The 15,830-nt window shown below is 40.9% G+C and overlaps 1 protein-coding gene and 1 long non-coding RNA gene across 4 annotated transcripts in view; one reads left to right on the forward strand and one right to left on the reverse strand.

Moving 5' to 3' along the window:
• The window catches only part of CACNB4 (calcium voltage-gated channel auxiliary subunit beta 4), a 225,439-nt gene extending 224,595 nt beyond the window's left edge, over window positions 1–844 (reverse strand). Inside the window, exon 1 of one of the 3 annotated variants that reach the window (XM_019737461.3) lies at window positions 464–844. In XM_019737461.3, the coding sequence (XP_019593020.1) occupies window positions 464–523 (60 nt within the window). In that variant the 5' untranslated portion in view covers window positions 524–844. Of the gene's footprint in view, window positions 1–177; window positions 316–463 lie in introns of those variants that run through there. The other 2 variants (XM_019737459.3, XM_019737460.3) reach the window with 2 other exon arrangements.
• On the forward strand, window positions 141–1,552 carry LOC141572268 (uncharacterized). Its single transcript, XR_012497592.1, has 2 exons — window positions 141–278; window positions 1,189–1,552. It is a non-coding gene; the product is annotated as an uncharacterized LOC141572268 (long non-coding RNA).
• Window positions 1,553–15,830: the final 14,278 nt, after the last annotated feature.

The following is a 15,830-nucleotide window of genomic DNA, read 5'->3' on the forward strand; positions in this document are numbered from 1 at the left end:
GGAGTCGGGCGACCACCCCAGGCTAGAGTCCGCCCCCGGACCAGCGCCCCGGGGTCCCCCAGAGCCCGCACCCAAGTCTCCTCCGTGGTCCCCAGATCCAGCCCCCACCCCCACCCACCCACTCCAAGCCTGCAGAGCTGAAAAGATGCCCGAGAGGTGCAGCCGGCGAGCACCCACCACATCCATTAACAAAGACTCTCAGGGTGCGGGGTCCGAGTCCCCGGCATCCGCTGGGGCAGGCTGCGGGCTCCGGAGCGGGAGCGCAGAGAACCGACCAGGTGAAGAGGAGGAGAAGAAGGAGGGGAGGAGGAAGAGAAAGAGGAGGAGCGGGAGGAGAAAGGGCCGCGGAGGAGGGTGGGAGAAAGGCCGCTGACTCCCAGGACTGGGGGGACCGCGCGCCCCGCACGAAGGCGGGGCCCTGCCGGGCAGCTGAGGACGGGGGAGGCGGAGGAGGGGGCGGTACCTGCGCGGGGGGCGAGTGCGGCCCATCAGCGGTTCCGTTCTTGGCGTAGGAGGAGGACATGGTTCACAGCTGCATGGCCAGCCCGAGCGCGGTGGGCGGAGGGCCGACGGGCCCCCAGAGGCTCGGAAGCCGGGGGATGGGGGGCGGGGGGCAGGACTTCCCCACCCGGCTACAGACCCGCGCCAGCTCCCGGCTGCCGGCCCGCACTTCTGAGCGCGCGACACCTTAAAGGGACAGAGGCGCTTCCCCCGCGCCCGCAGCGGGGTCCCGGGCAGCGGCCCCCGCAGGGGAAGTTCCGCCGGTGGGACTTCTCGGGATCTCGCCCACCCGAGCCGATGAGGAGAGCGCTCTCCCACCTAGCGAGCGCCTTACATCAGAGCTTTCCAGAGGATGAAGGGAGGGGGAAATCTGTGGTGGGGGTGGGAGGATTAAAATAGTCTGCACAGTTTAAAATGAGACAAAGGTGGCACGGTTCATGAATCAGGACTTGGGGAGGGACGCTGGTGCCATGTGGCAAGGAGTGGGGAGAACCGACCGGTGTGCGTGCGTGTGTGTGTGTGTGTGTGTGTGTGTGTGTGTGTGTTTGCTGCACTGGAATTTTAAAAGGGCAAGAGCCGAACCTTCCTTCTGCGACTTCACTTATCAGCCCACTGTGGTAGGGGATGGGGTTTTGTGGTTTGTTTATTGTCCGTGTTTTTATATTGTTTTGCTAACTCTCTTCTCAGAACTGGGAGCCGTAGACACCCGGGCAGCTTCGGAGACACTGCCAACCTGAGTCTGACCGGAGATCCTCCCCCGCAGGAGAGTAGCTTGTCCTAAGGAGTTTTGAAGGTCATGTTAGACCTGCTAAAAAGCAAGAGTTGGCCACGTGCTTCCCATTTCTGCGCGGATAGCTGTTTTCAAGGGAGGAGAATCATCCAAGAAACCACATACAATCTTTGCCGTTGTTGCAAGACTGGGTTTCCTCCTGCAAATACATACAAGAGATTTGAGATCAAGCGAATTGTGGAGAGGAGGAATTTGAAGAAATAAGAAGAGGGAAGAAAAATACATGCGAATCGGAAAATAAAAAGACCCCGTTCAACTATAGTTACTGCATGAGAACTCCATCTTTAAAATATGCATAGTATCTTAAATCGCTAAATCAGCCCAAATCACCTTGCACTCCAGGATTTTTTTCTTTATGGAAACTGCCATGTTTGTTTTATAAATTGGTTTGCCTTATTGAAGTCCTGACTATATCTTACCATCTTACCATTCACAAGATACTTATTTCCATTCCTTCTCCCTTCACTTTATCCAGACCTTCATTTCTTTTTAATAGTCTAATAACTAGTCTCCTTGCAGCCAGGCTCCTTACTGCAAACGCGTTCTCTCTCTCTCTCTCTCTCTCTCTCTCTCTCTCTCTCTCTCTCTCTCTCTCTCTCTCTCTCTCTCTCACACACACACACACACTTTTCATTCCATCTACACACTATAGGCAAAGCCATTTTCCTACAATCTCTGTCCAAGTCACTCTTCTCTAAAAAGCACTCATTGCTCTCAGCAGCCCACAAGATAGGGATCAAACTCCATGGCCCAACAAGGAAGCTCTCCTCTCCCCTGCTTTTCTGGCCACCACCTCATTTCTCCAACTTGACCTCTCCATACAGACCTTCCAGCAAGCAGGTAGGTGTGCACATTACTGCTTCAGTATACCAAATACAATCCCACTTCAGCACCTCTGCCTTGGAATGTGCCCTCCCCCAACACACGCACGCACACACACACGCACACACACACACACAGCTGAATCCTACTTGTCCTCCAAATCTGGCGGAGCTCACGCTTCCTCCACAGAAATCCTTCCTGACCACTCCAGTCCTGGATCGTTTCTTGTGTTCCTGAAAAACTGGAGCATTTATTCTCTAGGCATTTAGTCTAGGCTGCCTTGGTTTATTAATGCTCTTTTTGTGAAAATCTCCTAGTTTCTGAAATAGATTTTCGGCTTTTTATCTTCTATTCTTCTACCTCACATATATAGTGGATACTCTATAATGAGTATGGGTAATGGTGTGTCTGCCAATGCAGAACTCCCTGCTTTGGTTACCGTTAACTCAATCCACTTTTAGTTCTGAGCCATTTTCATAGTTGATACTTAATATATAGAGAATGGATTATTATGTGGGCATCGAAATTTGAGTTTTCTGGTTTTCCACTGCCCATAGTCTCACTGACTTTGAATTCTCAAAAAGAACCTATAGCAGTATGACAGTGAGGCCCTCTCTGCACCTACCCCACAGCAAAACTGGTGCAAATTATTATTTTTTAAAAGCATTTAAATCTCTGGAAGTGGTCCTACGGGTAACACAGCAAAGGAATAAGCATTTATTCAAGGAAATTCACTAAAGTTCAGTAAGAAAAGTGAGTCTGATATTTGAAACAAGACCCGCTTCCTCATTCCTTGCTTCCAGAGTCAGCTCGGTAAGAGGGGAATTCCACTCCACACTGGTGCAGACTTGAACATGGGGCTCCGTCTCTCCTCAGCTCCCAGTATGAGGGTTATCTTCCTGAGAGGAACAGGACATCAGCATTAGGGTTTCCTGGTCGGAATTCCCACCCGCTCTCAGGAATTTTTTTCGCTTTCCCGTTTCTGAATCACGAGAAAAGTTGGTTGGAAAATCGGGAAAATCGGCTGCTTGAACCGAGTAATACCCACAATGAGAAATAAACATAGTAGTCACAATGTATCTCCTAGACATTTTTCCTGTTTATTGCTTTCTAAAGTTACATTGGGTTACAATATCACATGCCACCACACATGCACACTCTACAACAGAATCATATCACATGACCAGCTAATTTTAGCTCTTGTAAATCGAGCACATTTGATCATGGGGAACAGACAACAGTTTGTATTTACACAGAGAAATACTTATTTTCACAACCCAGGATTTGACTACAAAGTCATCTTCAGTTGAACTAAGGAAATCTAAGGCAGTTTACCTTAATATGACATTTTTGTCAAATCCTGGGTTGTGAAAATAATTATTTCTCTGTGTAAATACAAACTGTTTTCTGTTCTCCACGATGAATTGTTTCCACCAAATGATTACTGATACTACCAACCACGTGGGTTCAAGGAACCAATTTTCCCAATTTCCCGACCAACTTTTCTCAGGCTTCGGGAATGGGAAAGCGAAAAACATTCATTGGAACAGGCGGGAATTCCCACCCAGAAACCCTAATCAGCATTTCTCATTTTGCCCCCAGGTCCCCATTACTGAAGGTTACGTACCATCAAATACAGCAGAGGTGTGGAGGCTCCATTCCTTAGCCCAGCCCCCACTTGTGAGATAAGGCTGTACTGTGGGCACAGCACCAATGAGAATACTGGGGTCACGACTTCTCCTAGAAAGGCAAGCCAGGAGACCTGGGACTGCTGCCCTTTCCTATCAAGCACTCTGCTCCTAACCTGGGGGTGTCTCTCAGAGAGGGGCACCACTGTCCCCCCAGCACAGAAACTCAAAGAATCAACTTGGACCCTTACCTCATACCACATACAAAAATTAACTCAAAATGGGCCAAAAACCTAAATGCATGAGCTAAAACGGTAAAACTATTAGAAGAAAACCCAGGGTAAATCTTCATGATGACAGATTGGCAATGAATTCTTAGATATGACACCAAAAGCACAAGCAACAAAAGGAAAAATAAACAAAATGGTCTTCATCAAAATTTTAAAACTTTTGTACTTCAAATGGCACTATCAAGAAAGTAAAAACACAACCTGCAGAATGAGAGAAAATATTTGCCAAGTATGTATCTGATAAGGGACTCCTAGCTACAATATATACAAAGACATCTTGCAACTCAGTCATAAAAAGGCAACCCAATTTTAAAATTGGGCAAAGAATAGGAATGAACATTTCTCCAAAAAAGACACAAATGGCCAATAAACACATGAAAAAGATGCTTGGTATCATCAGTCGTCAAAGGAATGCAAATCAAAACCACAATGAGATGCCACATTACACCAACCTGAATAGCGATAATCAAAAAGTCAGATAATAGCAAGTGTTGGTAAGGATACGGAGAAATTGGAACTGTAATACACTGCTGATGGGATTGTTAAACAGCACAGCCACTGTGGAGAACATTTTGGCATTTCCTCAAAAAAGTTAAACATAGAGTTACAATATGACCCAGCAAGTTCACTCCTAGGTATACAGCCGAGGTAAACAAAAGCATATGTCCATGCAAAAACTTGTACAAGAATGCTCATAGCAATATTTATAGTAGCCCAAAGTGGAAGCAACCCAAATGTCCATCAACTGACGAACGGATAAATAAAATGTGGTATATCTCTACAATAGAATGTCCTTCTGCATTAAAAAGGAATGAGGTACTGATTGATACATGCTACAACTTGGATGAGCCTTGAAAATATGCTAAGTGAAAGAAATTAATCACAAAAGTCATATATTGTGACCTTTGATTCCATTTTATGAAATGATTCCATTTACATGAAATGCCCAGAATAGGGAAATCTATAGAGACTAAAATAGATTAGTGGTTGCTTATTGGTGGGGAGGCTGGGGTATTGAGGTGATTGCTAAAGGTAGAGGGCTTCTTTTTGTGGTGAAGAAAATGTTCTAAAATTAATTGTAGTGATGGTTGCACATACCTGTGAACATAGTAAAACCACTGAATTGTACGCTTTAAATGGATGAATTGTATGGGATATGAATTATCTCAATAAAGCTGTTATTTTTTTTAATCTTCAGACCTTATCAAAATTAACTCAAAATGGACTATAGAGCCTAGTATAAAATACAAAACTATAAAACTTCTAGAAGAAAACAGAGGAGGAAATCTACAGCAGTTTGGGTTTGGTGATTAGGTTTTAGATAAATACCACCACCAAAAGCATGATCTAAGAAAGTAAAAATGATATGTTGAGCTTTATTAAAATTAAAAACTTCTGCTCTGTGAAAAACTCTGTTAAGTGAATGAAAAAACAAGTCATAGACTGGGAGAAAATATTTGCAAGACATAAATCTGATAAAGAACTTGTGAACAAAATATGTAGATAACTCTCAAAACTCAACCATAAGAAAACAAACAACCCAATTTAAAAAGATGGACAAAAGAGCTGAACAGACACCTTACCAGAAAAGATATATAGATAGCACATAAGCACATGAAAAGACGCTCAACATCACATGTCATTAGGGAAATGCAAATTAAAACGACAATACAATACCACTACATACCTATCAGAATGGCTAAGATTTTTTTATAACTGACAATACCAATTGTTAGTGAGGATTAGGAGAAACAGAAATTCTTATTCGTTGGGGATGGGAATGCTAAATGGTACAGTCACTTTGGGAGACAGTGTGCTAGTTTCTTAATAACTTAAATATAGTCTTAGCGTACAATCCAGCATGCTCCTAGGTATTTACACAATTAATTTGAAAACTTATGTCTACACAAATGTTTATCATAGCTTTATTCATAATTGCCCCAAACTGGAAGCAACCAAGATGTCCTTCCATAGGTAAATGGATAAAAACAAACCATGGTAAAATCATCCTATGGAATATTATTCAGTGATAAAAGAGAATGAGTTAACAAGCTATAAAAAGACAGAGAGAAAGCTTAAATGCGTATTACTAAGTGAAGGAAGCTACTTTGAGACTATATACTATAGGATTACATTTATATGAGATTCTAGAAATGGCAAAGCTATAAAGACAGTAAACAGGTCAGTGTTTTGGGAGGGGGAGGGATGAATAAGTGAAGCACAGGATAATTTAGGGTGGTCAAACAAAAACTACTTTGATACTGCAATGTTGGCTACATGACACTATGCATCTGTCAAAACCTATAGAACTTTACAGCACAAAGAGTGAATGTTAATGGTCAAATTTTTTAAAAAATCATTTAGGAAGTTAGGAGGTTCCAGAATAGAATGCAGAATGTGACAAAAAATATAACTGTATTACAAATATGTGAAACAACTTCACTGAAGTAGGTGGGGGAAAAGGGTGGTGACCTAAGTCACTTTGGAAATTAGTGGAGTCTGTAAGACAAAAGGCAAAAGGAACTGTGCATAAGTAACTGTTCATCAAGTGGTTTCCTAAGAGGTATAGGTCAACAATTCGGAAATCACTATACACATATACTGGAATTAAACAATTAGGTAAATGGATGGCGGGTGATGAGAGCCATGTTTCCCATGGTTGCAGTGGACAGTTAGACAAGCAAGGGAAGGCTCGGATGATCCATGTGGTAACGGATTCAAGTCAGAGACCATCAGTGTGAACTCCAGTGTAGTTAATATAGATACCGATAGCTATACAGAGAAATATTTATAGATATGTACACAGGTTAGTCTACACACATATATTTTCTTGCTCTCAACTGAGGGCCTAGAAATAATGACATCTCAGTTAGCAACAAACACATCTAGTACCCAAGTCATGGTTTCTAATACCCTCCTCTAACAAAAAAAAACAAAAACCAGGCATCTGGAAGAAATGGCTGATTCTAGGACTGGTGCAGGAAATAAACAAGATGAGCCTGGAGCATCTTATAGTGTCAGAAAGTAGAGAAGTGTTCTAAAAAAAAAGAAAAAGAAAAAGGAAAAACAATGACTGGGGGTACATCAAAGGGACAGAGGAGAAAATTGAAAGAGCTCCCAATGGCCAAAGTTGAGATAATTGAGCAAGAAAACAAGGTAGTATTGGAATATATCCCAAAATATAAAAAGAGTATCCATGAGTCCATACTGATAAAAGTAAGTGTTTTAAAAAAGAAAGAAATGGAAGAGACAAACCTCCTACATGGAATTCCAAATAATTTATGTACCTTGTTTCTCCGAAAATAAGACCTAGCCAGACCATCAGCTCTAATGCGTCTTTTGGAGCAAAGATTAATATAAGACCTGGTCTTATTTTACTATAATATAAGACCAGGTCTTATATGATAATATAATATAATATAATACCAGGTTTTATATAATATACCTTAAGACCGGTCTTAAATAATATAATATAATATAATATAATATAATAATATAATATAATATAATATAATATAATATAATATAATATAATATAATATAATATAATATAATATAATATAATATAATGCTCAGTCTTATTTTACTATAAGATCCGGTATAATATAATACAATGTAATGTAATATAATATAATACCGGGTCTTATATTAATTTTTGCTCCAAAAGACACATTAGAGCTGATGGTCCGGCTAGGTCTTATTTTCAGGGAAACACAGTAGATAGTCTCCTTCCCTAAGTATGGGCTGTGCGTTAGTGACTTCTTCCTAAGGAGGGCAATGTAGAAAGGGGGAAGTGGAGAAACTTGACAACCACTACCTCAGCCAGGTGACCAAAATCAACATCAACAGTGATCTCAGGCTGCTAGTACTTAACCTTAATATTACATGTGGAGAAGGGCACTTAACTATGTAGCTGTCTTCCCCGAAACCCATAACCCCAGTCAAGTCATAAGGAAAATGTCACATAAATCCCAGTGGAGGGACAGTCTACAAATGTAGTGGTGACTGGTAATCCTCATAACTGTCAAGGTCATCAAAAACAAGGCAAGTCTGAGAAACTGTCACAGCTAAAAGGAGCCTAATGGGACGTGACAGCTAACTGCAACGTGGGATCCTGGATGGGATCCTGGAACAGATAAAGGACGTTAGGTGAAAACAGGAAATCTGAATAAAGGATGGACTTTAGTTAATAATAATGTATTAATATTGTTTTCTAAATCGTGACAAATGGACCACACTCAGTAACCACTATTATACTCCACTTTCTTTCCTAAAACATTGAACACTGCTGAATCCCTTTGCCAGCTACAACTAATCTCTTCACAAACTTCATTCTGTCATTTAATAAATATTTTGTTACGTGCTTCCTACAGCTGAAGTCCAATCGAAGGTGCTGCTAAAAAAAAAAAAAAAGACATGATTTGCAGAACTCAGAGAACTCAGAATCCTGAGATGATGGTGAGTTTCATAGTTAAAAACGAAATCATAATACATTTTGGCTAGTGTTCATACATCCAGGAGAATATTGTTCGTATTTTTAAGCTAGGAGCATACAAAATCACAATAGTGGCTCATGTGCTTAATTGTATATTATGGGTTTGTGGATTTAACCTTCTTACATTTATGTCCAAACAACCCCAGTGTAAATTTTCTGAGTTGTTGTCTTGGAGGATCTCCTTTCTCTTATTCTGAAGACTCTCCAGAATTATCTTGCTCCCTTCCCCCAGCCCCCAAAGCTCTGATTCAAACTTTGAAAACCTGTTCAAAGACACACAAGCCATGGAGCTTCAGGATATTAAAGATTATTATATTTTTTGAAATCAGATCCAATAAACGTTCACTTTCTTAACCCTCAAAAACTTATACACTATAAAACCCAGTGAAAACGCTATTCTCTGAGTACAGTTACAAAGGGCACGGACGACTCAGATGATAATGGAAGTAAATTTTTAAAAATCTACGTTTTAAGTATAATTACTATGAAGATGACTCACACATTGTAAAAGGGAAATTATATTCAGATGCTACCTATTAGCTAACTTAAATTTTTTATTCTACTATTTCTTTTACCAGGCATATTTGTCATCTTGCTAATGTCACCGGCCTAAGTATCTGACTATGACTTTTCAAACTTTTAGGTGACTGCTTTATTGTTTTTCATAACCACTCACTCCTCTTCCAGCCCATGGCAAGGGTCTGTGATATAGTTTCCTGCCACAAGTCAGCAGGAGATATTCCCGAGCTCCCGCCTCTGCTGCCGTCTCCGGGCTGAGTGGAGAGATGAGCATCCTCTTCGGAAAGCATCCATGAGTATCATCTGATGAGCGCTGAGACACCAAGATTTTTTTTTTTTTTAAGAGCCATTGATCTTCTTGACACTTAGACAGGACTCCAGCCCCCTTTTCTCTTGCTAGTTAAAATAATGTCATATTCCCCGGATTCTAAGACAACTTGAAGATGCATTGTTGATTGAATAGCTTTTTAAGGGAATAAAATGCACTCCTACAACACATGCTCAACCCCTATAAAATACATCCTGATGTCACACGTTAAAATGGAATGATGATGACAAGCAGCAAGCACAAGGGTAAGCAAACGTCAAAGAAAACACACGTTTACCGAACGCCACGCACCCGAGATTTGTATTCTCCATTCCACAAACATTCCATGTTGCCTCGGCGAGGCCCTGGGGATACACCTATGAGTAAAGTACAGCTCCAAGTTCTGGAGGACTTTACAGGCCTAGTGGGGGTAGGAACGCTTTCAGATACAAATAGCAAAAACCTACCAACAGGAGTCAACAGGACAAAGAGGGGTGACAGATAAGTTTGATTTTACATATGAAGAAATCCAGAGGAAGAGAGTTTAGAGCTGGTATATCCACTCAAAGCTTTCATCAAGAAGCCAAGTACTTTTTTAAAAAATTTTTATTGGGGAATATTGGGGTACAGTGTGTTTCTCCGGGCCCATCAGCTCCAAGTCGTTGTCCTTCAATCTAGTTGTGGAGGACACAGCTCAGCTCCAAGTCCAGTCACTGTTTTTCAATCTTAGTTGCAGGTGGCACAGCCCACCATCCCATGGTGGGAATTGAACCTCCAACCTTGTTGTTCAGAGCTCGCACTCTAACCAACTGAGCCATCCGGCTGCTTCTCTGGCAGCTCAGCGGCAGCTCGTTGTTTTCAATCTAGTTATCGAACGTGCAGCTTATTGGCCCATGGGGGAATCAAACCGGCAACCCTGGTGTTCAGAGCTCATGCTCTAACCAACTGAGCCGTCCAGCCTCCCCAGAAGCCAAGTACTTTTAATCTTCCTGATCCATCATAACTTTCTTCCTCTTGGTCACAATATGGTTGCTTGATCTCCTGACGTTGCATCTGCCTCCTAAGCCAGGAGAAGTGGAAAGAGCCAAAAGCCTTTTCCTTCAAAGTATTTTCTTTCATCCTAGGAAGCCATCCGCAGGAACTCTGACCTGTCTCTCATTAACCAAAACCATGTCATGTTGCCACCCCTGGGTGCAAAGAAGTCTAGGAAGGCAAGTACTGTTATCTTGTTTATTGATTTCCACATAGATTATAAATAAGGGGGTTGGAAATGCATACTGAAAGAGCCAAACTATAGTATCTTGTGACACGGAGACAGATCATTCCAACACCACGTGGCAACGACTCTAACATGGTCGCAAGACAATACAGAAGTGCAGCAGGGTCTGGGGCCAGAACCAGTGAAATCTGGGCTGACACTTGAATAGACAATTTGTTAGATGGACAAAGGAATTTCAGGCAGAGAAAAATAACACGGCCAAACACAGGTGTGAAAAAGCACAATTGGCACCTGAGGAATTTGGCGTTTGGGGGTTGGAATCTAGCATGTATGCAGGAAAGAGGAAGAGGTTAGAAGGGCTGCCAAGGATGCAATCATGAAGACCCTACCTAACGTGTAATTCTAGAGTTTTGCCCTCATTCAGAACGTAACAGGACCCTGAGTTCCGGCTGGAGGATTTTTCTGAGTAACTTTGACCTTTGGAGAAACCAGGCTATGTGCATAGGCCCTGGGTCCCTAAGCTTCAACTCAGAACTACTCTCCTAAGTAGTTCAAACCAGCCTCAACTAGTTGTCACCTGCTGGTTTCCTCAGAGCAACTCCTTGAATTTTGTTCTTTTCCATTCACAAAACACAGAACTCTAAGCTTCCTTAAGCTCCTGTGTTCCCTGATGTTTGACCCCTCCTCCTCACAGGTTCTTAGAAAAAGATAGGCTGTTTACATCAAGCTCTCTGGTCTCAGCCCACCTGAGTGACTGAGATAATTGTACTACAATACACACATTAAATCGATCCATCCAGTCTTTTGCTCTTCCTACATGAGTATTCTCACATCTGAAGGCATTTTATACATAGGTGAGCCTTTTGAGACCCCATTTGGGGGAAAGGAAGCTGTTATAGGATGTTACCTGACAACCTTAATACACATAGTAGTTCTAGGTAACAGGCACTCATACAGTGGGGAAAAGCACGTGCCTGGGCATCAGACAGAATCTCGTTTAGAATCCCAGCTTTGCCACTCACTAGCTTGTGAAGATTAATCTCTTCCACTTCTCTAAGAAGTGTTATGAGAATTCAGTGACAATGTATATGAAAATGATTTTCAAGTCCAAGGGCAACACCTAATGTTACACAACTAGTTAGTGCATGGTGCAGCCACAAAGACAAATCAGGTTTGGAAACTCAAATTCTTAGATTCCCCAGCACAGAATAATAATGTTATTGAATGAATTCATTAATGATTGCTAATAGATCTTTGTTTCATCTATTTCAAAGTATTCAGATGAGACAGGAGCAGTTAGAAGCTTTTATCCCCATCTCCACTTGCAGGCCCTTGCTGTCTCCCCTGAGAAGGTTTTAAAAAAATGACCCAGTTTTAACAATCAGGTCAGATGTAAATATATCAATTCTAGCCTTTATTGACTAGAAACTATGGTATGCTTACATTAGAGAATCTTAACAAGACCTTGCTGATTGGACCACGGAATAGCACCCGACCAGTTTGACTCTGAATATACTTCCCATAGTTGAAGCACACTTGGACAGCCTGTCTCTGTAGCAGACACTACAGAATGGCACATTCCACATTCACAATCATCTTCTCCCCTCCCTCCTCTATATTTAGAAACTGAAAAGAAAAATACTTTCCCAGAGTCACTTGCTGCTAAGAGTAGCATTACGACACGGTTTTGCCTAATGACATGCAGGTGAAAATCCCTAAGGGGTTTCCCAGGAAAGAAATATAATTATTTTTGGCTAGGGTTTAAGTCCCGTTTTTCTTTTTAACACAGCACTTTTCATAACACTTGCCCAAATTTACTTGGAGGGAAAAAATATATGTAACAGCTAAAAACCGTCTCTACATTGACACCTAGCACATGGAATATCTGTTCATGGGGTATCTGTTCACCACTAGGAGCTGTACCCTAACGATAGCACTGACTCCCCGTTAGGTATGTGACAAGTGATCAGATGAGGCAAGGCTGTTACCTCTTAGAACTGCAAACTGTACAGCTATGGGGTTGATGCATCAGTTTGTAGAACTTAGGTCCTAGAACTGATTACCATTAGGGTGTTATAGCAGTGTCAAAAAGTGGCTGGTGAAAGGACAGTTTCTTCAACAAATGGTGTGGGGATAACTACCTCCTGCAAAAGAATAAACTGGACTCCTATCTCACACCCTGTACACAAATTAACTCAAAATTGATCAACAAGCTAATTATAAGAGCTAAAACCATAAAACTCTTAGAAGAAAACAGGAGAAAATTTCATGACTATGGATTTGGCAATGGACTCAGATATGATAACAAAAGCACAAGCAACAAAAAATAAACTGGAGGGGGCCGGCCCGGTGGCTCAGGCGGTTAGAGCTCCATGCTCCTAACTCTGAAGGCTGCCAGTTCGATTCCCACATGGGCCAGTGGGCTCTCAACCACAAGGCTGCCAGTTCGACTCCCGCAAGGGATAGTGGGCTGCGCCTCCTGCAACTAGCAACGGCAACTGGACCTGGAGCTGAGCTGTGCCCTCCACAACTAAGACTGAAAGGACAACTTGAAGCTGAACAGCACCCTCCACAACTAAGATTGAAAGGACAACAACTTGACTTGGAAAAAAGTCCTGGAAGTACACACTGTTCCCCAATAAAGTCCTGTTAAAAAAATAAAAATAAAAAATAAACTGGACCTCATCAAAATTAGAAACTTATGCATCATCAAGGGCATCATCAAGAAAAAGACAACCTACAGAATGGGAGGAAATATTTGCAAATCATGTGTCTAGTAAGGGTCTAGTATCCAGAATATATGAAGAACTCTTACAGATCAACAACAAAGGCAAACAACCCAATTTAAAAATGGGCAAAAGACTTACACAGACATTTCTCCAAAGAAGATACACAAATGGATAACAAGCATGTGAAAAGATGCTCAACATCATTAGTCATTAGGGAAACAAAAAGCCACAATGAAGTACCACTTTACATCCATTAGGATGGCTATAATTTTTAAAATAGTAAATAACAAGTGTTGGTGAGGATGTAGAGAAACTAGAACTCTCGTCATTGATGATGGGAATGTAAAATGGTTCAACTGTGCAAGCCTGGAATTTCCTCAAAAAATTAAACGTACTATTACCATATGACCCAGTAATTCCACTCTTAGGTATATATCCAAAAGAATTGAAAACTGGTACTTACATACCTGTACACAAGTGTCCACAGCAGCACTATTCACAGTAGCCATAAGGTGGAAACAGCTCAAGTACCCATCAACAGATGGATGAACAAACTGTGGTACAGGAACCTCATATACTGTGGTGTATGGGGAGACAAACCTCAAAAACATTATGCTAAGTTAAAGCAGACAGACACAAAAGTCTAATTTTGGAACTAGAGGTGGTGGTTGCACATTTTGAATGTACTAAATGCCACTGAGTCATGTTCACTTTAAAACAGCCTATTTTATGTTATGTGATGTCACTTCAATTTTTTAAAAAAAGATAGCTGGCTCCCTTGACTAAAATGTAATCAGCGGAGGTCACTGACTTGCTGTAAAGGTATCGGAAAGCCTGATTTTCCTCTGTAGCATATTAGTGTAAAACAAGAACAAAATCAAATTCCATTCAATAGGTTTTGTGGGGAATAACCACCCAGTTTGTTTGCTCTGTTCCTCTGCTTGCCTTTGAACATCTCCCTTCGATACCCACTACTCAAGATGGGCAGAAGAGTGAATAGTAAACTAAATGTATTTAATTATAATTTTAATACCTCTGGCATAAAGAAATTACTGAAATGTAGATGTGATGTTAAAAACAGTAATAATGGGATTACAGGATTGACTAGGGTTTTAGTTTCATTTATCCATGCAATTTCATTATAGTTTAGAAAAGATAATAAAAGACTGCTACTGTACAGCTATGGGGTTGAGGCATCAGTTTGTAGAACTTAGGTCCTAGAACTGACTACCATTAGGGTATGTTACAGCAGTGTCAAAAAGTGGCTGGTGAAAGAACAGTTTCTTCAACAAATGGTGTGGGGATAACTACCGAACTCCTGTGACAATTTTAACCCATCTTATAAAAGTTTAGAATGCTTGCTACTCAGATTGCGCTGCATTCTTTTATCTGTTTATTAGTTTCCTAGGGAGGCTGTAAAAAGTACCTCCGAATTTAGTGGCTTAACACATCAATTCCATCTCTCAGTTCTACGGGCTGGACATTTGAAATGAAGGTGTCAGCAGGCCCATGTTCCCTTCGAAGGCTCTAGGAAAGAACCCTTCTTGTTCTTCCAACTTCTGGTGGCCACAGGCAGTCCTTGATTTGTGGCAGCGTAACTCCCGTCTCTGCCTCCATCTATGTGCCTTGCTTGCTGTATGTGTCAGTCATTGGTGTTAGGGACCATCCGAAATCCAGGATGAGGTCACCTCGAGATCCTTCACTAATTACACCTGCAAAGACTCTTTCCTAATAAGGTCACATTCAGACACATGGGGTGACCATGTTTTTTGGGGGGACACTATTCATCTCATTACACATACTATGTAAGCAACATAATTTTTCTTTTCGACACAATAAGGTTTTTAAAAAAACTAATTCAAATTTAGCTTGGTAAAATTATAATAATTCTTCTGGGGAAACTTAAAAAATAAATAATCTTCAAAAGAAATCAAACTACCAAAAAATACCAAATCCCTAGAATTAAGTCCTCCCTTTATTTATTAAAACTGATGTAAAAAATAAGAAAAATGTCTTTTGACAGAAACAAATCATGACAGATCGGTGCCACATTCTTTATAACTCCTCACTTACAAAGGTAACTTCAGCTCTGTCATCGTAACAATTCAACAATCCTCTTCTAGAAGTCACGAGCCTTATAATTTTTACTAAGAAAAACTTTTTAAAAATCCCTAAGCCATAATTTTTAAACATTTAAAATCAATCTTTTAAAAATCTGGGAAGGTGAAACGTTACAACCATCTTCAAAATGTAGAGTGAAAATTTGTTATGTGGTCAAAAATCAACCACTTGAAATAGTATATGATGACACTATATCTGCAAATCATTTCCAGTCCTAATTAATAAATATTGTAATTATTTCATGTTCAGGTAGTTTCATAAATTACCAAATTATAAGACAATGTTGGTAGACTGTACATTTTCCCAACTATAAGAACATATCCTACTTCATATATTTTAACACCTAGGAGAAATTTTTCTGTATCAACGAAAATATAAATTTTCAGAAATTTTCTCACATACCAAGATG

This window comes from Rhinolophus sinicus, chromosome 17 (genome assembly GCF_057876585.1).
Source record: "Rhinolophus sinicus isolate RSI-liver-muscle chromosome 17, RSI-T2T, whole genome shotgun sequence".
Taxonomy (NCBI): domain Eukaryota; kingdom Metazoa; phylum Chordata; class Mammalia; order Chiroptera; family Rhinolophidae; genus Rhinolophus; species Rhinolophus sinicus.